A 27,192-nucleotide genomic window follows, 5' to 3' on the forward strand; every position below is an offset into this window, starting at 1 on the left:
TCTGATCATTCGTGAAATGCAGGCTTTAAGTTTGTTTGTTTTGTTTGAATACATGGGTAGACAAAAGCCCAAATTAAGGTACAGAGCAATTTTTTTTTTTAGCTGCTTCTCACCAGTTTGTGTGTTTTGCCTTGTCTTTCTTTAGGTGGGATCCCATCGGGAGGAGAGTCTACGAGGCAGTCACTCACTTGTGCCCAACCAGGTGTCCGTACCACAGTTACCTGTTCAGTCCGCCACGTCACCGGATTTAAATCAATCTCAAGATCCGTACAGAGGTAAGAATGACGCAACATTCACTAAAGCGTACCTAACATTTTATTCATCGATGAGTTTGCTCAGATCATTGCTTCAGCCCAAGTTTCCTCCAGCATACCTATAGTGTTTAAATGACTTGTAATTGCAGCATCTCCCCTCTATTTCTGGAAAGTTTCTGTCCTTTGCTCTGTCCCCTTTCCCCTGCAGGGGGCACCCTGTTCCCAATACCTCTGGCTGAAGTCTGCAAAGCGGGTGCTGATGTACTGGACTGGCAGCGCAATCCGTTCCCTCCGCTCATTAACTTTTTTAACTAAGCTCATAAACAACTAAGGGGGACATTTACTAAGCAGTGATGAGAGCGGTGAAGTGAGCCAGTGGATAAGTTGCCCATGAAAACCAATCCGCACTGACGTAACATCTATAATTTGCATACTATAAAATGATACAGAGCTGCTGATTGGTTGATGGGGCCACTTCTCCACTGGCTCACTTCTCCGCTCTTATCACTGCTTAGTAAGTGTCCCCCTAAGCCCTTATAGAAACGATCAGCTAAATCAGTACATACGTGTCCGTTTGCCCAATGTCATTCTTACTTCATAGTAAAGACCATTAATAAGCTTTAAAATAGCATAAAATGGGCGTTTTATTACCTTGTAACAGATTGGTATGGTAGGATGCGGCTTGCTGTGTACTTAGGAGTAAGAATGTGATAACTGGGGGTCAGATGCGACCCTGTGTAGATATATATGACTTACCACTGGTAAGAAGGTCAGAGCCATTAGTACTACACGGTGACCACCAGCTAATAGCCAGAGTAACCGCCATGTGCAGCCGGACAACAGCTAGACGGGCTGAACGGTTATGTTAGACACACATCTGGTAGCTCCCAGGTTAATTATTACGGTGAGCTGCGCCTCTGTAATGTGCCGGTCGGCCCTCGCGCACCTTCGAAGCTGACGTTCACCTCTCACATCAATCGCAGGTTCCACGTCGGTTATTCGTAGTGGTGCCATTTGTCCAGTCACGATACACCCTCACCGCAGCAGCACGCAGACTGCTCACAAACTGCGCTGCGTCAGAGATACCACCCACCTTGGCCCGAAAGCCGATAATCATCTCTTACTGCAACTCTGATAAATCGCCCCTTTTACCCATGACGGCAGCGAGTGATATGTGTGCAGACGGCCTATCACACACCTCATATACCCACCAAGCCAGCGCACCACATGTGACATACTTCATGGGTTACACGCTGCCAACGTCAAATACAGGAGGTGGTCATAATAATGTGACTCGTCCGTGTATATATTGGAGTGATGCAACCTCTCAGTGCCATAAGGAGAAGAGTGTGGAAGAAGCTGTACAGTTTTGTAACATACAGCAAATGAGGAAAACATTATGTCTTTCTGTGAACATAATTTAGCTTATGAGTGATCGTCGGTGCAAATTATTAAGGATCATTATGGGGAGATCACACACAATTTTGGTACGGTATAATTTTTAATTTCAATTTTACATTTTTATTATTTTTTTTAAAAATAAATTTGGCCCATTCCAATTCCAACACCGACGTTCAAGCTGGGGCCCAATGGTAGCTCTGCTTAGTGCCCTATAAATGACTCCCGACACCTCTGTCTACAGCTACTATAAATGCAATTAATATTTCGGTGTTCCCCCATAGGTATCCCGACTGGTCTGCAAGGACAGAACATGTCTCCCGGCAGCTCCGAGATTAAGTCCGACGACGAAGGAGATGAAAATCTTCAAGACTCGAAATCATCTGACGACAAGAAATTAGATGACGACAAGAAGGATATCAAATCAATAGCGAGGTCAAGATCTAGGTAACCGTACATAATAGTGTCGCTTCATTTAATTCCTTCACTGGATTTTGATGAAGTGAACAGGATTGTGGAGACACCACGTTTTGTTTTCCCCATGGCTTATAAAACAAGTGCCTGGAGGAAACCAGGGGCCTAAATGTACCTTCACGCCATCATTACAGAGATGTACTCGCAAATACTGTTATCATACGATAGACCTAATATTGATAAGCAGAATTAGGCTTTTCATGCTGTGCCCATCCAACTCCACTCCAATATCACAGTTATAAACAGGCTAGAAGAAAGGCTCCAGCTCTACTGACCCTCAGATCAATGCAGCATGACAAAGGCACGACCACTGCCAGTCCTCCCTGAGTTAGTGGTCTTCAGGGCAATGCCCCTGGATTTTATTGCGACAGTGTGGAGATTTGGAAGGAACCTTGTCTTTTGATTGATAAACCGTTGCCCAGAATATTAATGCACTTTGGGTTATTACTGCATGGTGTATGCCAGACAGATGAGTCCAGCTACGTTTTTCCATATTGGAGAGCCAGGTAGCAGAATCAGGACACTGTTCCTTCTGCCGTCCACTGGATATATCCCCGTGAAAACTATCACCGATGTGGCAACGAGTAAGCACACTGACGAAGATAATTTTGCATGGAGCTACTTGGCACTATTACAGTGCTGTCCTTTGGCACAATGGCCGCCTTAGGGACTGCGAGACTATGACTTTCACTGTGCGACTGTGAGAAAAAACAGCCAACGATGTAGCCGGATTTAGGGGGACAGGTGGGTACAGCTGTTACACCATCCCTGGCACTATTGCTAGTGTATCAAAGACCTTCAATGGCTCTTAGGTGTTTACTTCCGTAGCCGGTAGCAACTAAACTACTATCACTAGGGAAGCAAATAGCTTCTTATCTGAGTAATACTGTCCCTTCACACAGTATTTGTGCAGTACAACTTTGCAGTGAGTACGGTGTGCATCCTTTCTTGATAATAAATATAGAATACATTGCATTTCATTGGCCCTTGGGTGGTCCCTCTCCATAATCAGGGTTGGTATTGTTGAAAAGTGTACTTAAGGTGCCCTGCGCTCAGTTGTTTTATTTCTACATTTATTGATTGTATTGTCAATATACAGTAAAAGTTATTATCCATCATTAGGTAACTTTGTTGTATTTTTTTATTTTTGCTTACCTTTGTGTCTTTCTACCAGTAGTTGATTTAAGTTACTGCTTAATGGTAAACCGCTGTAAGATCTGCCATGTCCTCTGGATAGCCTTTTATTTAGCCTTAGAGCAGTATTTTGTTGTATTTACAAGAAATAAGCAGCTCTCCAAATGACACAAAGGCATGGCTGAAAGGCACAGACAAAAGCATTTACAGGTGGACAGACATGTACCATTGGGATACAGTTATCTGAAGGTGGAAAATATCTTTTAAAGTACAGGTGCCAAGTACACTTTTACAACATCTGAGTTTTCAGTTCATAGTAGGTTCTAATTCTGTAAGTGTGACACCAATGCTGTATATATAATGCTCTCTGCAGTGACTTGGGCTGCGCATCATTGATCCTGTACTAATTCAGTTGTAATTTTTTATGTGACATGTTTTCAGCATGAGAAAAAGATGCACGTATGCTTTCACATCGTTTAGTAAAAGCTATATGGCAGTAATTAGAAAGTGATTTAGCTGCGATTTAGTTTCGATTTGCAGTTAAAATAGTTAAGTATAATAGGATTTAAAAAAACATAAAATCACACTCGTTATAATAACTTGATATAGAGCAGTGGTAGTCAGCTTGTGGCCTTGCAGAGTATACTAAGATTTGTATTCGTAGAACAGGCTGCAAAGTATGTAACGCTGGCCAGTTTGGGGCACGTAGAGCAGGTGAGTCTGTGGTCGCCTAGGGCACGTATAAATGGGGGATGTATGGGGTACATTGAGGGGGTATGTCTTGGGCACTTAGAAGGGGGATAACTGGGGCACATACAGTAGAGGGGAGGTATCTTGGCCAGAAGATGGGGGATGTCTGGGGAAAGTAGAGGGGAGGGATGTCTGGGGAAAGTAGATGGAAGGGCTGTCTGGGGTTAATAGAAGGGGGGATGTTCAGGGCACAATGAAGGGGGGGGGGGGTTGTCCAGGACACATGGAACAAGAGATTATCAGTGCATATGGTGCAGGGGAAGAAAAGGGCACAGAGGGTTGGGAGATGATCAGGTCGTGGAGATTAGGGAATGTTTAGAACACAGAAAGAAGAGAAAATACAGGCGCACGCTCTAAACACTAAGATCATTGGCAATCAGAACAATTATAATAAACTCTGCAATTTAACATTGAGTAAAATAAAGGTTCTTAGCATAATTTTGGGCTAAAAATATGGGCCCACCTACCACGGCCAGGTGACCTCCTCAGGTGGGTCCCTAACATCCCTAAGGTTCAAGTCAAGAGCATGGGACCCCCTCAGGCCAGCACAACCCAACAGACCCATGGCATCACGCTAGTGAAAAGTAGCAGTTAAAGTGTTACATTAATAAAAAGTAGCAGATATGTACTAAAGTGTTACATAGGTGAGAAGTAATAATTAGGGTGTTAAAAGTGTTACATTAGTAAAAAGCACTTTGGGTGCCAAAAAATGTTTGAAGTATTACAATAATGATTAATTGAAGCAGCCTGGCCACACCAACCCAGGGGACCCTGTAACCCCAAATCCATTCCTAATACTGGCATAGTATATAAATTTATCCAGGACTTTACCATTCATAATGCCTATTCCAATATGTAGTTTGCAAATACAAGGCTAATTAAAAACACCCAAGGGCAGGAGGGAGAACAGAGAGTAAGGGATTTTATAGAGCATAGGGGGTCATTTCGAGTTGATCGCTACCTGAAAATGTTCGCTGCGCAGCGATGATGCAAAAAAAGTCACTTCTGCGCATGCGGCGCAATGCGCACGCGCAACGTACTTTCACAACTGCCGACGTAGTTTCACACAAGTTCTAGCGACGCTTTTCAGTCGCAGTGCTGGCCGCAGAGTGATTGACAGAAAGGGGGCGTTTCTGGGTATCGACTGACCATTTTCAGGGAGTGATCGAAAAAACGCAGGCGTGGCTGGCCGAACGCAGGGCGTGTTTGTGACGTCAAATCCGGAACTAAACGGTCTGAAGTGATCGCAAGCTAGTAGTAGGTCTGGAGCTACTCTGAAACTGCACAATATTTTTTTGTAGTCTCTCTGCGATCCTTTCGTTCGCACTTCTGCTAAGCTAAAATACACTCCCAGAGGGCGGCGGCTTAGCGTTTGCACGGTTGCTAAGAACAGCTAGCGAGCGATCAACTCGGAATGACCCCCTTAGAGAGTAAGAAATGTTTGTTTAGGTCACAGAGAGTAGGGGATATTATAGAGCATGGAGAGTAGGGGATGTATAGAGCACGGAGAGTAAGGAATGTTTAGAACAAGGAGAGTAGGGGATGTGTAGATACCGGAGAGTAAGGTATGTTTAGAACATGGAGAGTAAGGAATGTTTAGAACACAGAGAGTAAGAGATGTCTAGCACATGGTCAGTAAGGAACGTTGGAAGTGATATTGATTGTCAGAGGATGTTCTTTACAAGGGTATGAATGTAGAGAATGAGGGTGAAGTGCTGTTAATGATTTGATCAATGTAATAGTGTTACCAGGTTTATTCTCCTAGATTCAGCCATTGTTAATGGACCATGCTGTTCTCTAATATGATGTTAAGCAAAATATATATTTTCTTTTTCTGATTTATTTGGTGAACTTGATGACATCATGTAACTTCCATCAGAATATCTTCCTATGAGTTTGTAATCATCAACGCTTTAACCTGTTCATTTTCCCAGAATTGTGCGTGATGTATTTTTTCTTTCTTGCACGGAGTCTTTATTGAAAAATGTTCATTATCTCTCAGCAATAACGACGACGAAGATCTGACACCAGAGCAGAAGGCGGAGAGGGAGAAAGAAAGAAGAATGGCAAACAACGCCCGTGAGCGTCTCAGAGTACGCGATATCAATGAGGCTTTCAAAGAATTGGGGCGGATGGTTCAACTTCACCTTAAGAGCGATAAGCCACAGACCAAGCTCCTTATACTACATCAAGCTGTAGCCGTGATCCTCAGCTTAGAGCAACAAGTTCGGGGTGGGTTTCTGCACTCTTCCCGTACTCATAAATAATACAGACTTTTACACTATTTTTTACAGTGGTGAGAATCCTGGGGTTGAGGCCTCAGATGGAGTTCCAGGATATTTGGTTTATTTATTCATTAACAGTCTCTTATATAGCGCAGCAAATTCTGTTGCGCTTTGATAGAATATGTTTTTGGGGTCCATTTTTAGACATGCATTATATTAGACATGCGGTACTGTATATTCTTGTCAGATTAATTATTTTCGGGACTCAGAACAATGGCACACTGACACGTGGTCCCCAGAAAAATGGCACACTGACATTCATGGTCCTAGAACAATGGCACCTGACACTTGAGTTGTCAGAGCTATGGCACACTGCCACTTGCTTTCCCGTATCATTGACACTTGAGGTGCCAAAAGAATGGCACACTGTCAGGTTCTCCAAGAAAAAGATGTTATGCGCCAAATGGCAAACAGGAGGCATCCTCCTATGGTTACACTCAAGAGTACACAGCCATGGCATTTAAGCCATTGCAGGTGACTGATCTAGATGGCAACTCCAAGATATGCGCAACAATTTTGAAGGATTGCATGAGGCTCATACTTTTTGTTCCATTCATTTATAGACAGTGCTGTGCACATTTTGATAGACTTACCAGACAACTGTCCTTTCTGATCTAGTAGACCATGACCTGGTATATAGCAAGATGGGACTGTGTAACTTTTATCATAGTGTATGTTCCACGCCTCCGTTAAAGCCAGTGGACCACTTATAGAAAAGACTGCAGCACTAGAATAACCATTGAATTGGCTAAATGTACAAGTAAGAGAGGGTGCAACCCAAACTAGAACCTGCCACTGTGTAGAGCCAAATGTAATTCCAGACTATATTAGCTGGATTCTTGGTTGGTTCTTGTTGTTTATGTAACTTTGATTACCTGGTTGCTTGCAGAAAGAAACTTAAATCCGAAAGCAGCATGTCTGAAGAGAAGGGAAGAAGAGAAAGTCTCCTCGGACCCTTCACCTCTATCCCTATCAGGTCCCCACGGTGGAATGGGGGATGCATCAAATCACTTGGGACAGATGTAAAAAGGCAAGTTTTACAATGGTTTTTAAACCAAAACAGAGACCTTCTGCAAAGTTATTTATTAAAAGTAAGCGCTAGTGCAGGTATATTGATGACATTTATTGTTTGACTAAGATGTTTTTCACCGTGGATGAACTTTCTCTTGTTCAGGATTTCATAGCTGTTAATGTACTCTAATAAGTAATCACATCCTCAGGCTCTTTTCTTTTGTGTCCGTAACACCATTGGCATTCTGAACAGATAGGGAAGAGGCAGAGGCTGCTTACACTTTGGTGGTATTATTTTCACAACATTCCCCAATATACTACAATCAAACATTCACATTGATCGGTTCTCTGGCAAGCAATGATAAAACAAGGGAACAGATAACATAGAAACATAGAATTTGACTGTAGATAAAAACCACTTGGCCCATCTAGTCTGCCCCTTTTTTTATCCTTTAGGCAATCTCAACCCTTTTTGAACCTTAATTCTTTGTAAGGATATTCATATGCCTATCCCAAGCATGTTTAAAATGCTCTACAGTCTTAGCCTCTACCACCTCTGATGGGAGGCTATTCCACTTATCCACTACCCTTTCTGTGAAGCAATTTTTCCTTAAATTTCCCCTGAACCTCCCCCCCTCCAGTCTCAGTGTATGTCCTCGAGTTCTAATACTTTTCTTCCTTTGAAGAATGTTTCCCTCCTGAACTTTGTTAAGACCCTTGGTATATTTGAAAGTTTCTATCATGTCCCCCTTTCCCTTCTCTCCTCCAAACTATACATATTGAGATCTTTTAGCCTTTCCGGGTAAGTTTTGTGATGTAGGCCATGCACCATTTTAGTTGCCCTTCTTTGTACACTCTCTAATGTATTTATATCCTTCGGGAGATATGGTCTCCAGAACTGGACACAGTATTCCAGATGGGGCCGCACCAATGACCTATACACAGTGGCATTATCACTTCTTTTTTCCTGCTACTGATTCCTCTCCCTATGCAACCAAGCATCTGACTTGCCTTTCTCATTGCTTTGTTGCATTGCTTTCCTGCCTTCAAGTCACTTGAAATAGTGACTCCTAAATCCCTTTCCTCCTCAGTAGCTTCCATTATAGTTCCCTTGATACAAACAAATAGTACCCTTGATAACAAATAAAAATGTATGTAATATAGGCCAGATTCAGACTTGTACTCTAACCCGATGGTTAGCGTAAAAGTCCGATGGTGGGGACACTGTGCATGCGCAGAACCCGTTCTGCGCATGGGCAATATGGGTCCTGTGTCCTCGCACACAGAGCCCTCTAAGCCCCAACCTGATTGACTGGCTCAGAGCACTTTAGGTGGGAAAGGGGCGGTGACAGTCCTATTTTTTGTGGGAGTGCCGAAGTCAGTATCTGAGCCTGGCGATGCAGCTCTACTAACCTCGGCTGCTGCAGATCTGAGATAGAAATCTCAGGACCGATGGTCCCGCAGAATGATCCGTTGGCGTGCCTTGCGATGCAACAGTGGATCACGGAAGCAGACAAGAGGCGTCTGTTTACACCAATCGCCTCCTGCTGTATTAGCATATTAGCTGGTCAGAATTGCACAGCTGCTTTCCTGCATTTTGTGGAACTCTGAATCGGGCCCTATGTGACTTTTTTCATATTACAGAGCTAGCATGAATATTGAAGCAAAGTCATTTAATTTTATTGTCACAAATGGAAAAAAACAGAAATCATAAACTCAGGTGTAATCGAAGAAGGCACTCTCTGTCAATATGTAAACTTCTGGTAAGCCATTGAAACGTTGACATACTGACAGAGAGTGATGTTCATTGTCCGATTACAACTTAGTGTTCCGACTTCCAGTGTATGTTACTCTGCCTATCTGGATAGAGTGTCCATGCGGAGGACAACGGGGCAAGTAATTCTTGTTTACAGTGAGTGCCAGATACACACACACATATATATAGTACTGTGCAAGAGTATTGCCTTCAAAACAGCAGCAATTATAGGTACACTTGCACACAGTTTTTGAAGGAACTTGGCGGGGGAGAGTGTTCCAAACATCCTGGATAATTAACCACAGATGTTCTGTGGATGTAGGTTTGCTAAGATCCTTCAGTCTCTTAAAGTAATCCCAGACAGACTCGATGATGTTGAGATCAGGGCTCTGTAGGGGCCATATCATCATTTCCAGGACTCTTTGTTCTTCTTTACACTGAAGATAGTTCTTAATGACATTGGTTGTATGTTTGGGGTTGCTGTCCTGCTGAAGAATAAATTTGGTGCCAATCAGACGCCTCCTTGTTGAAACTGCATGATGGATAAGTACCTGCCTGTAATTCTCAGCATTGAGGACATCATTATTCCTGACCAAATCCCCAACTCCATTTGTTGAAATGCAGCCCCAAACCTTCAAGGAACCTCCACCATGCTTCACTATTGCCTGCAGACACTCATTATTATACAGCTCTCCAGCCCTTCAGCAAACAAACTGCCTTCTGTTACAGACAAATATTTAAAATTTTGACACCTCAATCCAGAGCACCGGCTGCAATTTTCCTGCACCCCAGTTTCTATGTTGTCCTGCAAAATTGAGTCATTAGCACATTGAAGGTATGGATTTTTGGCCACAATTCCATGAACACCACTTCTGGCAAGACTTCTTCGAACTGTAGATGGGTGTACCTGGGTCCCACTGGTTTCTGCACATATATTGGTAAGCTGCTCAATCAGATTGTGATGTCACTCAGGTGCTAAAAGGGAGGGGTAATTCTGGGTAAGAAAAAACAATTTGTGTTCCCTAATGCACACTGAGTGAAAAGTAATACTACATAATAATCGGATAATACGGAGATCTTAGTTGCGTATATCTGCAGATATAGGGTTAAGCCCCCAGGCCGATCGGCAAGGCATCTCCGTCACTGGGGGTCCCTAATACTAGGTATGGGTCCGGGGTGCAGGACCCCATCACGTCGCACAGGTCGGCTACCAGTGACGTGCGGTGGGTTGAGGCAGGTGAGGCAGAGCCTTTCCTGTTATACTAACGTTTGTGCCAGAGTTTTGACTAATTTCCAGGAGTTTATACTGCTGCACCTGAGTATAATGCCCAAATGTACGTTTTGGCTCATATATTGCATGTAAATCCTGCTCTGGTGCTTGCCAGTGCCTCCTGAGCTATTTAGCTCACTGCACGTCCCTGTCGGCTACCCCAGGTCAGCACACAGGTGAAAATCAGTAAGGGTTAATAAGAAGCACATAAGTGCTATGTAAGTGAAGTGTGATTAAAATGATACAAAAATATATACAAAGTGATAGGGAAAATCATAAGTGTTAATAAAGTGTTAGGGTGTGCCGACCTGATGCCGCCCAGCCATACCGACATAGGGGCCACCGCACCCCACGTACACCCCATAAAAAATTACACATATGTCTGGGTCTGAATGCCCAGTGTAAGACCACATGATAACGGCTCCTACAACATCTGAGAGCCAGCTTACCTGGAGACAACCCTAGCTTCTCCAATGGCACTCTAGTGTCAGCAATCCCTCCTAATGCTGACCCATCCATGCCTCTCTAAATACAATGCACATATATTGGTAAGCTGCTCAGTCTGATTGTGATGTCACTCAGGTGCTAAAAGGGAGAGGTAATTCTGGGTAAGAAAAAACAATTTGTGTTCCCTAATGCACACTGAGTGAGAAATAATACTACATAATAATCAGATAATACGGAGATCCTTGGTTTATGCCAGTTCTGAGCTGGTGGCACTGCTGGATATCTTCTAATGTCAAAGGGAAGTAAGCATGATGTGTCTTTTATCTGATGCACTAAGTTTCCTTGGCCGACCACTGTGTCTACAGTCCTCAACATTGCCCGTTTCTTTGTGCTTCAATGCTGAGAAATACAGGCAGGTACTTAGCCATCATGCAGTACTATCAGGGAGGAATCTGATTGGCTCCAAATGTATTATGCAGCAGGACAACGACCCCAAATGTACAGCCAGTGTCATTAAGAACTATCTTCAGTGTAAAGAAGAACAAGGAGTCCTGTAAATTATGATATGCCCCCACAGAGCCCTGCTCTCAACATCATCGAGTCTGTCTGGGATTACGTGAAGAAGCAGAAGGATTTGAGCAAGCCTACATCCACAGAAGATCTGTGGTTAGTTCTCCAAGATGTTTGGAACACCCACCCTACAGAGTTCTTTCAAAAATTGTGTGCAAGTGAACCTAGAAGAATAGATGTTATTTTGAAGGCACAGGGTGATTTGATTCAGATAATGAAATCTTGATTTGATTTAGATTTCTCTTTTGTTCATTCACTTTGCATTTCGTTAATTGAGAAAAATAAACTATTAACACTTATACTGTATTTTTGAAAGTCTTCTTTGCGGCATTTTCTCCACACGTGAATAAACTTTTGCACAGTACTGTGTGTGTGTGTGTGTGTGTATGTATGTATATATGTGTGTGTGTGTGTGTGTGTATGTGTATATATATATATATATATATATATATATAAATGTATGTATGTGTATATATATACATATATATATATATATATATATATATATATATAATCCGTACCAGTCAAAAGTTTGTGATATTGATTTATTTAAAAGTGGAAACAAAATGAAGTTGCTACTATTATTATTTTTTTTTATTATTTATAGAAAGCAATCATTTGAAGGAAAACAGTTAATAGGATTTAATATTTTGTGATGTTTTTTCATTGATGTCCTTGATTTTGGAAATGTAACTAGAATTAACATTCAAACATATGTTCTGTGTATTCAGTTCATACTATTTATTGTTTGAAAAAGAAATTTATATTTGCTAACACTTGATTTTTCTGTGTGCTCTCGTTTCAGGTCCATGTTTTTTGAATTTCCTCTTTTAGGCAAGAAGCCACTTCCTTAACAGCTGTATTATCTTAAACCCACGTAAACATTTCTCCCTTGACCCTTTTTTGTAAAATAAGACAAGTCTGAGTAGATATATGCATTACAGACGCAAGAGGTATCCGCATTCCTGACGCAAGAACCGCACTTCTCGGAGGACTCTCAACGTATGATACTGAATGTTCCGAGTAGTGTATCGCAGGCTGTGGTTACGCAGCCCAGATAGTGAATGGCAATCTACTCCACGCTGTGGAACAGTGCATTTGTGCCTAAACTTCTTTTGGAAAAAAACAAACACAAATATATAATTAATTTGTAAGTCTGAAAAAAAAATATTTAATTTAAAATTGTATACTTGCAATAATGAAAAAGTGTACTTCTGGAGGACAACAAAAAAAAAAGACATTTTTTTGTTGGTGTCGAATTCCACTAGTGTTTATATTTTCTGGAGAAAAAAAAAACGGGGGGTGCTTTGCTGCCCAGTTATTTACAAAACCAGCAAATGTCCGAATAAAAATGTAGTGATGATTTTAGCCATTCCTAAGGGTAGGAGGAACAGATGGAACTAATAGACCTATGACAAATATATAAATATATATATATATAAATATATATGAAAATGTAGTGCATATGGTAGACTTTGGTTCATTTGTTTTAAAAACTGTTTTTGCTCCTGTACAAATAATGAATTCCTTTTTGTTTTGTTTTTTCTTAAAAAGAGACTTTACTGTAAATAGGTTTTTTTTTTGTGTGTGTCCTCTTTGTCCTAATTTTCTATATATTTTTTTTTCCTTCTCGTTTTGATCTTGCGACTTGTCATGTGAACTCTGTGGGGAGGTAATGCAGGATAATACGCTGAGACTATTCTTGCTTCTCAGTCATTTACAGAGTTGTTATTCCAGTCTATGGAAATGCAGGTCTTAAGACGCACCATGTACATATATTGCAGGCAACACAGACTTGGCATCCTGAGTTTTGCCATTATGTAAAGCTGCACATTTGAGTCTATTCTGGGATTTTTTCATAGGTACAAGGTTAGAATGCTACAAAATTGTTACCACTGTGCCTTCCAATGTTTATATCATCATTAAGGAAAAGTAAAAAAATTCTAAAAAAATAAAATAAAATCTTAAGTGGCTGTGATATAGCTAACCAATTACAAGTGTTAACTACATATGTAGCTAAAGCAGTATGCAAGTTTTTCTGACAATGTGGTCGGACTATTCGATAAACGTCTATAATGAGAATTGCCTGTGGCTGATAACCACTTGCTGCCATAATGTAAAATGGCAATGGCCAATCAATTATAAAGGAATGTCCTGACCGACCTTGGGAAGATGGACGTGTGGGAGTATATAGCACTTTCTTGAGTGTGGCAACTAAGGTTTTCTTGGGCCAGTACGAATGTGATTTATTTTTGGCAGCTTGGTGTCACTTTTCTGCCCGACAAAAACTGGCAAACACTGACCCAGCTACCACTGCATAGCCTTTGATGACTGGTATTGGTAGAACTTCTATACTGACCTCATCATAAGGCCTTTGTTAGACTCTATTGTCACAAATGTCAGCCTTTATTTTTCCAGCCACACAAACTTGGCATGTATTAAACTTTATCCCTCGTTTAAGTAGGATTATCGTCATTTAGCCCCTGTGAACGCCATAAAAGGTCTAAATGTCCATCTGTTCTCCAGCTATATACATTCAGAAAAGACAATTGCATTTGTAAATTTTATGCAACAAAATGACAAACGTATCATTATTTTGAAATAGTGTATGTAAAATTTATATTTTTACATGTAGACTTGTTATTATGTGTTTTAATATGTTGTATTGGATTTTTTTTTTTTAATCTATGTGGTTGAGAAAACAACAATTTTAAATCGAATCTTAAAGTTGCGAAAATTTTGTGTTTGTTTCCAAAATCATAAATGAACAAAACAGACAGTTGCCCTGTATTAATTTTCATATGCTCCATATGTATGATGAACCACTGTAAATATGTTAAATGTGGAAACAAAAAAAAAAAACAGATTGTGTCATTGTACATTTTTTTTTTTGTAGATGTGGAGGTGGATTTAGGGTTGGTCACAAATTATGAATTATGTTGTTGCTTTTTGTATCTATAGTAGAACCCCAATATGAGCTGTTTCCCTTTTTTTTCATTGAGCTTAAAGATGATGTACAGTGCATTATAAAACTATTTTCAGTTTTGCATCTTTTTGCAGGCTAATCCTTGTCCAACAATTTATACAGAAATCAACATAGGTCAAATTAAATTTAAAAATCTACTGTAAAATATTGCAACTTTTCTGTACACTTTTTTTTTCTTAAGTTGAGCTGGAACATTATTTTATATATTTTATTTTTAATGATACATTTCAATTGCCTAGGACTGCTAATAAAAAATTAATAGCAGATGTATACATAAACAATTCTACGTACCAATTTTAAACCTATTTAAAAACAAAGTGGTGCTTAAAAAGCGGATGTTAATGGTTTTTTTAACCTTGAAATATTGCATTATTGTACGTTATGTTTAGTGATCAACACTTGAATAGTCATTGCAATTGTATGTGTGAACTCAGAACAAGACAGGCTTCAGTTACCTACCACATGGTGTAATAAAAAAAAAAATGTGTTGCTATACCTTAATACTCTTATGTGAATTCTGCATCGTGATTGGAGGAGTTCAGGCATTTTATCCCTGGCTTTAGATTATGACACCGTGCAGTGTATATTTGTAATATAATAAAGTTTTGTTGAGCTTTGGTTGTAGACTTGCAGCTCTTTGGTTAACAGACATGCAAAGAGATTATAACCTCAAAAACTCCTTTAAATTGTACTTGTTGCCTACGTTGTGAGTTATGCCAATATATAAAACTTTTGCATTTGCTGGGAACCAGAGACTTCACCGAGGCACGAAAATAATGCAGGCCATTGATTTACTAGGTAGTAGGGTCTCTGAGATGCTACTACTTCCTAGTAAATGGATAAGCTGTAATTGTAAAAGGTTGTTGCAGCCACAAGTTCTTGCCTCCTATCAGTATAGGCCACAATTGTACTACAACAATCCACCTCCACATTGAGTTCCATCACAGTTTCACCAAACACATATGTTGTGTCCATTGAAGGGAATTCTTAGCAAATGTCTGTAGCATAGATGCAAGGAATCATACCATTAGTACAACTGTTAATCCAACCAGCAATGCAAATTTTTCTGGTTCAGTCTTCCGATTTCATTATTTTTTTCTGCAAACGGGGTTACATGATGGATGTAAGGTGCAAAACATTTAATTTCGGAGTACCATGCAAGTAGAATATTAAATATAAGAGCTGACTAGTACCACCCAGACAGAAATCTGCAAAGCATCAGAACAAAGAAGCACAAACAACAACAAATTAAAAACTGGAACAAATTGTATCAAGGCGGAATAACAGATTCTGTCCTATGGGGGTACCGGAACCTTTCTGCCTTCACTTTTTTAATTCAAACTCTATCTTTTCCTTTGAAGGACTTTAAATTGATGCATCTGTGTGCAGTGCTGGGTTTTCCATATTAATTTCAAGTATTATTGACATATGTAATGGTGAAAATATATGAACTGTGGCCTTTTTTCATTGTTACTTGTAATGCAATTAAGTGAAGATAAGGTTTAAAAAAAAAAAAAAAAAAAAAAAAAAGCAGAAATTCACCACGTATCAGTGCCTGGCTTTTATTATAAAGATTCTTTTGTCTAGTGCTCTTTTTGCTATACAAATAGACTGTAGTATTCCCTGATGCATAAAAACAAAATAATAAGATTAATAATGATAAAAAAGTATAATTGGCTCATTTCCACTGGATCCTTTTTCCCCCCCCACGATTAATCCAGGATAAAAAAAATTATTGGAATTTTCTGACTCTGAAATTGACTCTGACCCTGTAGATCATCAAATCAAATTGTTATTTTTGTTTACTGTTTATGCATTGACCTTTACCTTGGGTTGCTAAGATGAAAAGTGTAGGTGTATCAAATTTTTCTTTTATAACCTTTAAGATCTCCCCCCCCCCCCCCCCAAGGTCGTGGAGGAGGCTTTTTTTTTCCGACTGAACAAATACATGACAAATAACATTTTGAAAAATATGCTTAAAAAAAAGAAGGAAAATACAGGCAAAAGAAGAAAAGAAAAAAGAAAAAAAAAGTTACACCTTGTTCTCAATGTGTGGCTGAGTGCCTCGAATTTTTTTTTCATGTTTTTGATGTGGTTCTGATTTGTAGAAGTGTCCGAACAGGTTGGGTGCTGGAGTTTCTTTGGGGAAAAAAATGCACAGCGTAGTCTAGGCCATTACCTGTCTCTCAACAGTAGTTATTCAGTGCAGCCATGTACATAACCGTTATGTAGCAATAAATGTGCCATTTTTATAAACCGTTTGCTTGTTTTATTATGGTGTTCATATTTTCATTTTATACAGTTTTCATAATCTTTATTCACATTAAATTTTGGGAAGGGTAGTCCAGTTTTGCAAGAAGTTTAGGCGGTTAACGATATACCATACTGTAAAATAAAAATCAATTCAAGTGAGTATTGAGGAAACAAAATATTGTTGTAAAATTGTAGATATCCGAGCAAAAAGAATTGATTATTATTATTATTATTATTATTATTATTACATTTTATTTATAGGGCGCCACAAGTGTTTTGCAGCGCCGTACAAAGGACCATACAGGGAGACAAAACTTAGCATTACAGTAAATAAATAAATAACAAAAATAGAGTACAGGTAACAAAGAGCACCACAATTCGCAAAACATAATACAGCTTAGATGTAAGTAGCGAGGGAGTAATCATTGTACTACTTGGGGCTGGCGGCCATAGATAGAGATGAGACTTTAACAGTAGGAGAAAAAGTGGGTAAAGATGGTCGCTGAGTAGGAGAGAGCTGCGAGTGAAATGTGTCAAGAAGAGGGCTTAGATAACAAGAGGACAGAGGGCCCTGCTCTGAAGAGCGAACAATCTAGTGGGGAGGGGTAACAGACAGATGACATGAGGTGCAAGCAAGCGGGAGGAAGCCTTATGGCAGTATGTAAGCAAAGCAGAGATGTTCAAGGCATGAGGCAGGGGGATGGAGGAGCAGCCTAAGGACTAGGTTATGCATCGGAGGGGTATGCTTTGATAAATAGGTGGGTTTTCAATGCCCATTTAAAGCTTTGCAAAGTCGGGGAGATGAAGATCACCAGTAACTGGCCACTAATGTGGCCCAATAATACCTAATACCAATCATTCAGATGATTCTGTTATCCAGCGTGCATTGCATCAGGTTGGAGGATGACTGATTTTATTGACAGGTCTCTGCGTGGTCTAGAAGTGGCTAAGTCTGCACACCAAATATCAGGATTATGACCTATTTTGCCACCACAACTAATTAAAATAAAGTTATATTATAGCTGTACCTATGCTCACAGCCATAATAACAAAAAAATTGGCAGTTCTATAAATAAATAGAAACCAAAAGTATTCATAAAATGTATTCTCTCCCTTTGACATTTTTCACATATTTTCTTACATCATGAAAAATAGATTTATTTAGCACTACCCTAATATTAAATAAAAAGTATTTTCTTAAGTACAAACAAAAGCAGAATAATGGGTTACAGAATATATTTATCTGTATTGGCTGCAGCCCCTAGAGGCCAGATGGGGCTGCCGTTAAAGCACGGGAGTGGTTTAAGTGCTCTGTATACTAATTGTGGTCCCAGGAGAATAAAACACCTGTCCCTGAGACTGCATATCCGCTGTGATTAGCCTTTTCAATGGGAAGCCACTGTCGGGTTGTTACGGGTGTGGTGGATTTTATTTGGGGAGGGCTGTAACCCTAGTTAAAATCCACCACTCTTTGTCTCGTCCGAACATAAACTTTTTCACCTCTAGCTGTAGGGGAGAGTCGCTTGTTTTCACCATTCTCCTATAAAATTCAGGTTTTAGAAGAGCCTCAGCTATTGTTGGAACACAGACGTTTTCTCTCCCATGGAAGTCTGTTGTCTTATGCCACCCTATGGCCTGCTTACCAAGATGCTTTTCAATGATGGTCTGTATTAGACAATTTGTAATTGTCATACCATCTCAATTTCCTCACAGTCTATTGGACAGTCCTCTGGGGGGGAAATCTTTTTAATATGTTCTTATTTCCTTCACTTGATTGTTGCTTTTTAAGAACTTTTTGATGGATTTTCCGAGTGAAACTCTTGTTTGGAAATAGCCTTCCCAGCTGTTCTCTTACTGAGAGGGGCATTTATTTTTAAATCAACAAAAGCATTTCATCGTACACATGTGCGCAATGCACCATTACCTATGTGATAGCAGGAGATAGCTGATTGCTCCTGGGTTGCGTCCTAGAGTTGGGGGTGAATCTTTATGCAAACCGGGCATTAGGTTTCATTTTTCCATTATTGAAATACTTTAGAATTGTTGCTGTGTTTTGTGTTGATAAAAAAATAAAATTATTTGGTGAGTTAGCATTATTTTTGAAAGAAAGTTGCTATAGGGCGTGAATATTTTTTTTATAGTCCCCTGTGTGTGGCTACCTCAACTTCACACATATATATATATATATATATATATATATATATATATATATATATATGTATCCAGAGAGATTGAAGTGGCACTCACAGTGCATCTGATAGCAGCCGCTGGGGTGCCTGAATTCCAGGGAAGAAACTTGTTTCCACAAGGTCCCATAACATAGTCAATTTGATTTAAAGAAGGCACTCACAAGACTTATGGTAAATTGCAAGTAAAATTGTTTATCAAACCTCACATCAGCAGCTTAATCATGGTTGGTTGACGTTTCGGTCCCAAACCGGACCTTTTTCAAGACCAGAATGTACAATAATCCGAATCACAAACCAAATGACCCTCAGTGTGGAACTACAAGTACCCTACAGGCCCCGCCTGTTAATTCATCAACCAATCAAATCCTTATCATAAAGATCGTTTTATCAGTTAATTAAAGAATACCCAAAGCATACATATCTTCCTATTAGATTAATTCAACTAGTCACAAGTGTCACAATAGATCTAAACAGCCCCTGAAGTCACGCTCACCTCTTTCTCTAATATCTGTTCACGGGCTGGTGGAACGCACGCCGCGGGTGACCCGCATGGCATTTCCGTTATCTCTGGACAGAGTATAACAACTTCCAGCTGCGCAGCGTGACACGCCGTGCTGTGACGAACTCATACATCATCATCATCGGAAGTCTGGTGAGTGCCTTCTTTAAATCAAATTGATTATATATATATACATATATATGTGTGTGTGTGTGTGTGTATGTATGTATGTATATATATATATATATACACACTGTGTATGTATATATAAAATCTTTTTTCTCTGACGTCCTAGTGGATGCTGGGGACTACGTAAGGACCACAGGGAATAGACGGGCTCCGCAGGAGACTGGGCACACTAAAAGAAAGATTTGGTACTACCTGGTGTGCACTGGCTCCTCCCTCTATGCCCCTCCTCCAGACCTCAGTTAGATTTCTGTGCCCGGCCGAGCTGGATGCACACTAGGGGCTCTCCTGAGCTCCTAGAAAGAAAGTATATATTAGAATTTTTATTTTACAGTGAGACCTGCTGGCAACAGGCTCACTGCAACGAGGGACTAAGGGGAGAAGAAGCGAACCTACCTGCTTGCAGCTAGCTTGGGCTTCTTAGGCTACTGGACACCATTAGCTCCAGAGGGATCGACCGCAGGACCCGTCCTTGGTGTTCGTTCCCGGAGCCGCGCCGCCGTCCCCCTTACAGAGCCAGAAGCAAGAAGATGGTCCGGAAAATCGGCGGCAGAAGACTTCAGTCTTCACCAAGGTAGCGCACAGCACTGCAGCTGTGCGCCATTGCTCCTCATACACACTTCACACTCCGGTCACTGAGGGTGCAGGGCGCTGGGGGGGGGCGCCCTGAGCAGCAATAATATCACCTTGGCTGGCAAAATAACCACAATATATAGCCCCAGAGGCTATATATGTGGTAATTACCCCTGCCAGAATACAGAAAAAAGCGAGAGAAAAGTCAGCCGAAAAAGGGGCGGAGCCATCTCCCTCAGCACACTGGCGCCATTTCTCCCTCACAGTTCCGCTGGAAGGAAGCTCCCTGACTCTCCCCTGCAGTCTACACTACAGAAAAGGGTAAAAAAGAGAGGGGGGGGGGGGCACAGATTTGAGGCGCAGTAAATATTATAGCAGCTATAGGGGACATAATTCAGTTAGTCCCTGCATTATATAGCGCTCTGGTGTGTGCTGGCATACTCTCTCTCTGTCTCCCCAAAGGGCTTTTGTGGGGTCCTGTCTCCTTTAAGAGCATTCCCTGTGTGTGTGTGCGGTATGGAAGTGTCGACATGTTTGATGAGGAGACTTATGTGGAGGCGGAGCAGATGCCTATAAATGTGAGGTCACCCCCTGCGGGGCAGACACCTGAGTGGATGGACTTATGGAAGGAACTACGTGCAAGTGTCGACTCCTTACATAAAAAATTTGACGACATGCCAAATGCGGGACAGCCGGCTTCTCAGCTCGTGCCTGCCCAGGCAATTCAAAGGCAACAGGGGCTCTAAAACGCCCACTACCTCAGATGGCAGACACAGATGTCGACACGGATACTGATACCAGTGTCGACGACGATGAGTCAAATTTAATGTCCACTAGGGCCATTCGTTGCATGATTGAGGCAATGAAAGAGGTTTTACACCTTTCTGATATAAACCCAGGTACCTCAAAAAAGGGTATTATGTTTGGGGAGAAAAAACTACCAATAGTTTTTCCCCCATCTGAAGAATTAAATGAAGTGTGTGAAGAAGCGTGGGCTTTCCCTGATAAGAAATTGGTGATTTCAAAAAAATTACTAATGGCGTTCCCTTTCTCGCCAGAGGATAGGTCACGTTGGGAAACTCCCCCTAGGGTGGATAAAGCGCTCACACGTTTGTCTAAAAAGGTGGCACTACCGTCTCCGGATACGGCCGCCCTAAAGGAACCTGCTGATAGAAAGCAGGAGGCTATCCTAAAGTCTATATATACACACACTGGTGTTATACTGAGACCAGCTATTGCTTCAGCGTGGATGTGCAGTGCTGCTGCTGCTTGGTCAGATTCCCTGTCAGAAAATATTGACACCCTGGACAGGGACACTATATTGCTTACCATAGAGCATATAAAAGACTCAGTCTTGTACATGAGAGATGCACAGAGGGAGATCTGCCGGCTGGCATCTAGAATAAGTGCATTGTCCATTTCTGCTAGGAGAGGCTTATGGACTCGGCAGTGGACAGGGGATGCAGATTCCAAAAGGCACATGGAAGTTTTGCCTTATAAGGGTGAGGACTTATTAGGGGATGGTCTCTCAGACCTTGTTTCCACAGCAACAGCTGGGAAGTCAGCATTTTTACCCCATGTCCCCTCACAGCCTAAGAAAGCGCCGTATTATCAGGTACAGTCCTTTCGACCCCAGAAAAACAGGCTGGGAAAAGGCGGGTCCTTTCTGTCTAGAGGCAGAGGAAGGGGAAAAAAGCTGCACCACGCAGCAGGTTCCCAGGAACAAAAGTCCTCCCCCGCTTCTTCCAAATCCGCCGCATGACGGTGGGGCTCCACAGGCGGAGCCAGGTACGGTGGGGGGCCGCCTCAAAAATTTCAGCGATCAGTGGGTTCGCTCACGGGTGGATCCCTGGATCCTTCAAGTAGTATCTCAGGGGTACAAGCTGGAATTCGAGGCGCCTCCCCCCCGCCGTTTCCTCAAATCGGCCTTACCGACAACTCCCTCGGGCAGGGAGGCTGTACTAGAGGCAATTCACAAGCTGTATTCCCAGCAGGTGATAGTCAAAGTACCCCTACTTCAACAAGGACGGGGTTACTATTCCACACTGTTTGTGGTACCGAAACCAGACGGTTCGGTGAGACCCATTTTAAATTTGAAATCCTTGAACACATACATAAAAAGATTCAAGTTCAAGATGGAATCGCTCAGGGCGGTTATTGCAAGCCTGGACGAGGGGGATTACATGGTATCCCTGGACATCAAGGATGCTTACCTGCATGTCCCAATTTACCTTCCTCACCAGGAGTACCTCAGATTTGTGGTACAGGATTGCCATTACCAATTCCAGACACTACCGTTTGGACTGTCCACGGCACCGAGGGTGTTTACCAAGGTAATGGCAGAAATGATGATACTCCTTCGAAAAAAGGGAGTTTTAATTATCCTGTACTTGGACGATCTCCTAATAAAGGCGAGGTCCATGGAGCAGTTACTGGTCGGAGTAGCACTATCTCGGGAAGTGCTACAACAGCATGGCTGGATTCTAAACATTCCAAAGTCACAACTGGTTCCTTCCACACGCTTACTGTTCCTGGGGATGATTCTGGACACAGAACAGAAAAAAGTGTTTCTCCCGCAGGAGAAAGCCAAGGAGCTGTCATCTCTAGTCAGAGACCTCCTAAAACCAAAACGGGTATCGGTGCATCACTGCACACGAGTCCTGGGAAAAATGGTGGCTTCGTACGAAGCAATTCCATTCGGCAGGTTCCATGCAAGGACCTTCCAGTGGGACCTCTTGGACAAGTGGTCGGGATCGTATCTTCAGATGCATCAACTGATAACCCTGTCTCCAAGGACCAGGGTGTCTCTACTGTGGTGGCTGCAGAGTGCTCATCTTCTAGTGGGCCGTAGATTCGGCATACAGGACTGGGTCCTGGTGACCACGGATGCCAGCCTTCGGGGCTGGGGCGCAGTCACACAGGGAAGAAATTTCCAGGGACTTTGGTCAAGTCAGGAGTCGTCCCTATACATAAACATTCTGGAACTGAGGGCCATTTACAATGCCCTAAGTCAGGCAAGGCCCCTGCTTCAAAACCAGCCGGTTCTGATCCAATCAGACAACATCACGGCAGTCGCCCATGTAAACCGACAGGGCGGCACAAAAAGCAGGGTGGCCATGGCAGAAGCCACAAGGATTCTCCGATGGGCGGAAAATCACGTACTAGCACTGTCAGCAGTGTTCATTCCGGGAGTGGACAACTGGGAAGCAGACTTCCTCAGCAGACACGACCTACACCCGGGAGAGTGGGGACTTCATCCAGAAGTCTTCCTACTGTTGGTAAACCGCTGGGAAAGGCCACAGGTGGACATGATGGCGTCCCGCCTCAACAAGAAGCTAAAGAGATATTGCGCCAGGTCAAGGGACCCTCAGGCGATAGCTGTGGACGCTCTAGTGACACCGTGGGTGTACCAGTCGGTCTATGTGTTCCCTCCTCTGCCCCTCATACCAAAGGTACTGAGAATAATAAGAAGGCGAGGCGTAAGAATGATACTCGTGGTTCCGGATTGGCCAAGAAGAGCTTGGTACCCGGAACTTCAAGAAATGTTATCAGAGGACCCATGGCCTCTACCGCTCAGACAGGATCTGCTACAGCAGGGGCCCTGTCTGTTCCAAGACTTACCGCGGCTGCGTTTGACGGCATGGCGGTTGAATTCCGGATCCTAAAGGAAAAGGGCATTCCGGAGGAAGTCATTCCTACGCTGATAAAAGCCAGGAAAGAAGTAACCGCAAACCATTATCACCGCATTTGGCGAAAATATGTTGCGTGGTGTGAGGCCAGGAAGGCCCCCACAGAGGAATTTCAGCTGGGTCGTTTTCTGCACTTCCTACAGTCAGGAGTGACTATGGGCCTAAAATTGGGTTCCATTAAGGTCCAGATTTCGTCTCTGTCGATTTTCTTCCAGAAAGAACTGGCTTAACTGCCTGAAGTTCAGACTTTTGTAAAGGGAGTGCTTCATATTCAGCCCCCTTTTGTGCCTCCTGTGGCACCTTGGGATCTCAATGTGGTGTTGAGTTTCCTAAAATCACATTGGTTTGAACCACTTAAAACCGTGGATCTCAAATATCTCACGTGGAAAGTGGTCATGTTATTGGCCTTGGCTTCGGCCAGGCGTGTGTCAGAATTGGCGGCTTTGTCATGTAAAAGCCCTTATCCGATTTTCCATATGGATAGGGCAGAATTGAGGACTCGTCCCCAGTTTCTCCCTAAGGTGGTATCAGCTTTTCACTTGAACCAACCTATTGTGGTGCCTGCGGCTACTAGGGACTTGGAGGATTCCAAGTTACTGGACGTAGTCAGGGCCTTGAAAATTTATGTTTCCAGGACGACTGGAGTCAGGAAAACTGACTCGCTTTTTATCCTGTATGCACCCAACAAAATAGGTGCTCCTGCTTCTAAGCAGACTATTGCTCGCTGGATTTGTAGCACAATTCAGCTGGCGCATTCTGCGGCTGGATTGCCGCATCCTAAATCAGTGAAAGCCCATTCCACGAGGAAGGTGGGCTCATCTTGGGCGGCTGCCCGAGGGGTCTCGGCTTTACAACTTTGCCGAGCTGCTACTTGGTCAGGGGCAAACACGTTTGCTAAATTCTACAAATTTGATACCCTGGCTGAGGAGGACCTTGAGTTCTCTCATTCGGTGCTGCAGAGTCATCCGCACTCTCCCGCCCGTTTGGGAGCTTTGGTATAATCCCCATGGTCCTTACGGAGTCCCCAGCATCCACTAGGACGTCAGAGAAAATAAGAATTTACTCACCGGTAATTCTATTTCTCGTAGTCCGTGGTGGATGCTGGGCGCCCATCCCAAGTGCGGATTGTCTGCAATACTTGTATATAGTTATTGCCTAACTAAAGGGTTATTGTTGAGCCATCTGTTGAGAGGCTCAGTTGTATTTCATACTGTTAACTGGGTTTAATATCACGAGTTATACGGTGTGATTGGTGTGGCTGGTATGAGTCTTACCCGGGATTCAAAATCCTTCCTTATTGTGTCAGCTCTTCCGGACACAGTATCCTAACTGAGGTCTGGAGGAGGGGCATAGAGGGAGGAGCCAGTGCACACCAGGTAGTACCAAATCTTTCTTTTAGTGTGCCCAGTCTCCTGCGGAGCCCGTCTATTCCCCGTGGTCCTTACGGAATCCCCAGCATCCACTACGGACTACGAGAAATAGAATTACCGGTGAGTAAATTCTTATTTTAACCATAAACTCTTGTACATTAGAAAGAGTAGCTTATATCCAGACACTACCATTATTGCATAACCAGATTTATGTTTAGGAGAAGAATGGTACTATTCCTGGTCTCCGTAAGATTGGTGCAAGCCGGACACTGCGCAGCCAGTCAAATTGGTATGGATTGCGCCAAACACCAATGAATGGAATGAGAGTTCTAAAATGCAGCTATACAAATGCAGACATGACATCAGTGAGCCAGTGCGGCAAAACTAACAGCTTGTTGTTCTAGGATAGCAGATCACGTATAGCCCTGTAAACTGCTGGAATTTAAGAGACTTTTCAATCTGAGATAAGCCTAAAGACTCGCTAATCCACAGAATCTCTACAAATGTGGAATATTTGCTGCTCGGAAGTCTACAAGCTGTTTAAACTCCATAGTAAAGCAAGATGTTTACTGTCATTTGGAAAGAGAACTGCCCAACCTTACGGAAATACTTAGGGATAAAAAGATTGAGTTCCCCTAGTTTGTACTGATGTTTGGTTAAAGGGAAAGTAACAAAAACATTTACTCTGGTATATGAGCCCCACGTTATATGATTTCAATCATTATTTTAAGGGAGCTTCTAGGTCTATCTCAAAGGTTTTCAGTTAATGATTCCAGAGATGTGCAATGACATCAGTTACCTTGTATGGTGGTGACAATGAGGCACGCACATTAAGGTTTGCTGAGTGAGCTGGTGGTGTTTGGGAAGGGGCTTGCACCTGCTGATGAGAGGAGTTGGACAAAGTAAAGGCTTTGCAAAGTACAGTAGGTACACCAGTCAGTATCCTTAATTGCACTGAGCAGTGCACATTTTTAGGCGCATGGCATCCAATATAGAAGAAATCTGCAGACACAGAAAAGCATCACATGTAACGAAAACATGATGCGGGGAGGATCGTTACTTGCAGAGAGTTACAGGGAAGAAGGTGCCCAAAAAAAAATCTGCTTCCAACTGTCAGTTATTTAGCACAGTCTATGATGGTTTTGCCTTGTAAACGATTGCCGCTTTAAAGAAACGTCTAAGTTTGGACTGCAACCCGCACCTACGGCCACCTCGGATGACATTACATTTGGCCCAATATAATTATCCTTCTATATTTTTCTCAACACTATGAACATGCAAACCTGTCATGAGTCATTCACAAGGTATAAGTGTGCATATAAGTTTAAAAACAGCATCTTGACAGTATTAATACAGTATCAGCGTGGACGTTGGTATTATACAGTAGGTTTATGTAATATATAGAGATGTGCACCGGAATTTTTTTTCGGGTTTTGTGTTTTGGATTCGGTTCCGCGGTCGTGTTTTGGATTCGGACGCGTTTTGGCAAAACTTCCCTTAAGAATTTTTGTCGGATTCGGGTGTGTTCTTTTTCAAAAAACGCTTAAATCATAGAATTTGGGGGTAATTTTGATCCTATAGTATTATTAACCTCAATAACTATAATGTCCACTCATTTCCAGTCTATTCTGAACACCTCACACCTCACAATATTATTTTTAGTCTTAAAATTTGCACCGAGGTCGCTGGGTGACTAAGCTAAGTGACCCAAGTGGGCGGCACAAACACCTGGACCATCTAGTAGTGGCACTGCAATGTCAGACAGGATGGCACTTAAAAAAATAGTCCCAAGACAGCACATGATGCAAAGATAAATAAAAAAAAGAGGTGCAAGATGGAATTGTCCTTGGGCCCTCCCACCCACCCTTATGTTGTATAAACAGGACATGCACACTTTAACAAACCCATAATTTCAGCGACAGGGTCTGCCACACGACTGTGACTGAAATGACTGGTTGCTTTGGGCCCCCACCAAAAAAGAAGCAATCAATCTCTCCTTGCACAAACTGGCTCTACAGAGGCAAGATGTCCACCTCCTCCGATTCCTCACCCCTTTCACTGTGTACATCCTCCTCCTCACAGAGTATTAATTCATCCC

At 42.2% G+C, this 27,192-nt stretch overlaps 1 protein-coding gene across 12 annotated transcripts in view; it reads left to right on the forward strand.

Moving 5' to 3' along the window:
* TCF4 (transcription factor 4) overlaps window positions 1-16,591 on the forward strand; it is a 611,629-nt gene extending 595,038 nt beyond the window's left edge. For 8 of the 12 annotated variants that reach the window (XM_063959822.1, XM_063959782.1, XM_063959837.1 and 5 more), the window contains 5 exons: window positions 146-275; window positions 1,937-2,099; window positions 6,013-6,242; window positions 7,185-7,325; window positions 12,155-16,591. In XM_063959822.1, the coding sequence (XP_063815892.1) occupies window positions 146-275; window positions 1,937-2,099; window positions 6,013-6,242; window positions 7,185-7,321 (660 nt within the window). In that variant the 3' untranslated portion in view covers window positions 7,322-7,325; window positions 12,155-16,591. The remainder of the gene's footprint in view (window positions 1-145; window positions 276-1,936; window positions 2,100-6,012; window positions 6,243-7,184; window positions 7,326-12,154) is intronic. The other 4 variants (XM_063959791.1, XM_063959815.1, XM_063959853.1 and 1 more) reach the window with 1 other exon arrangement.
* The last annotated feature ends 10,601 nt before the right edge of the window (window positions 16,592-27,192 follow it).

This window comes from Pseudophryne corroboree, chromosome 1 (assembly GCF_028390025.1).
Source record: "Pseudophryne corroboree isolate aPseCor3 chromosome 1, aPseCor3.hap2, whole genome shotgun sequence".
NCBI classification, from domain to species: Eukaryota; Metazoa; Chordata; class Amphibia; order Anura; family Myobatrachidae; genus Pseudophryne; species Pseudophryne corroboree.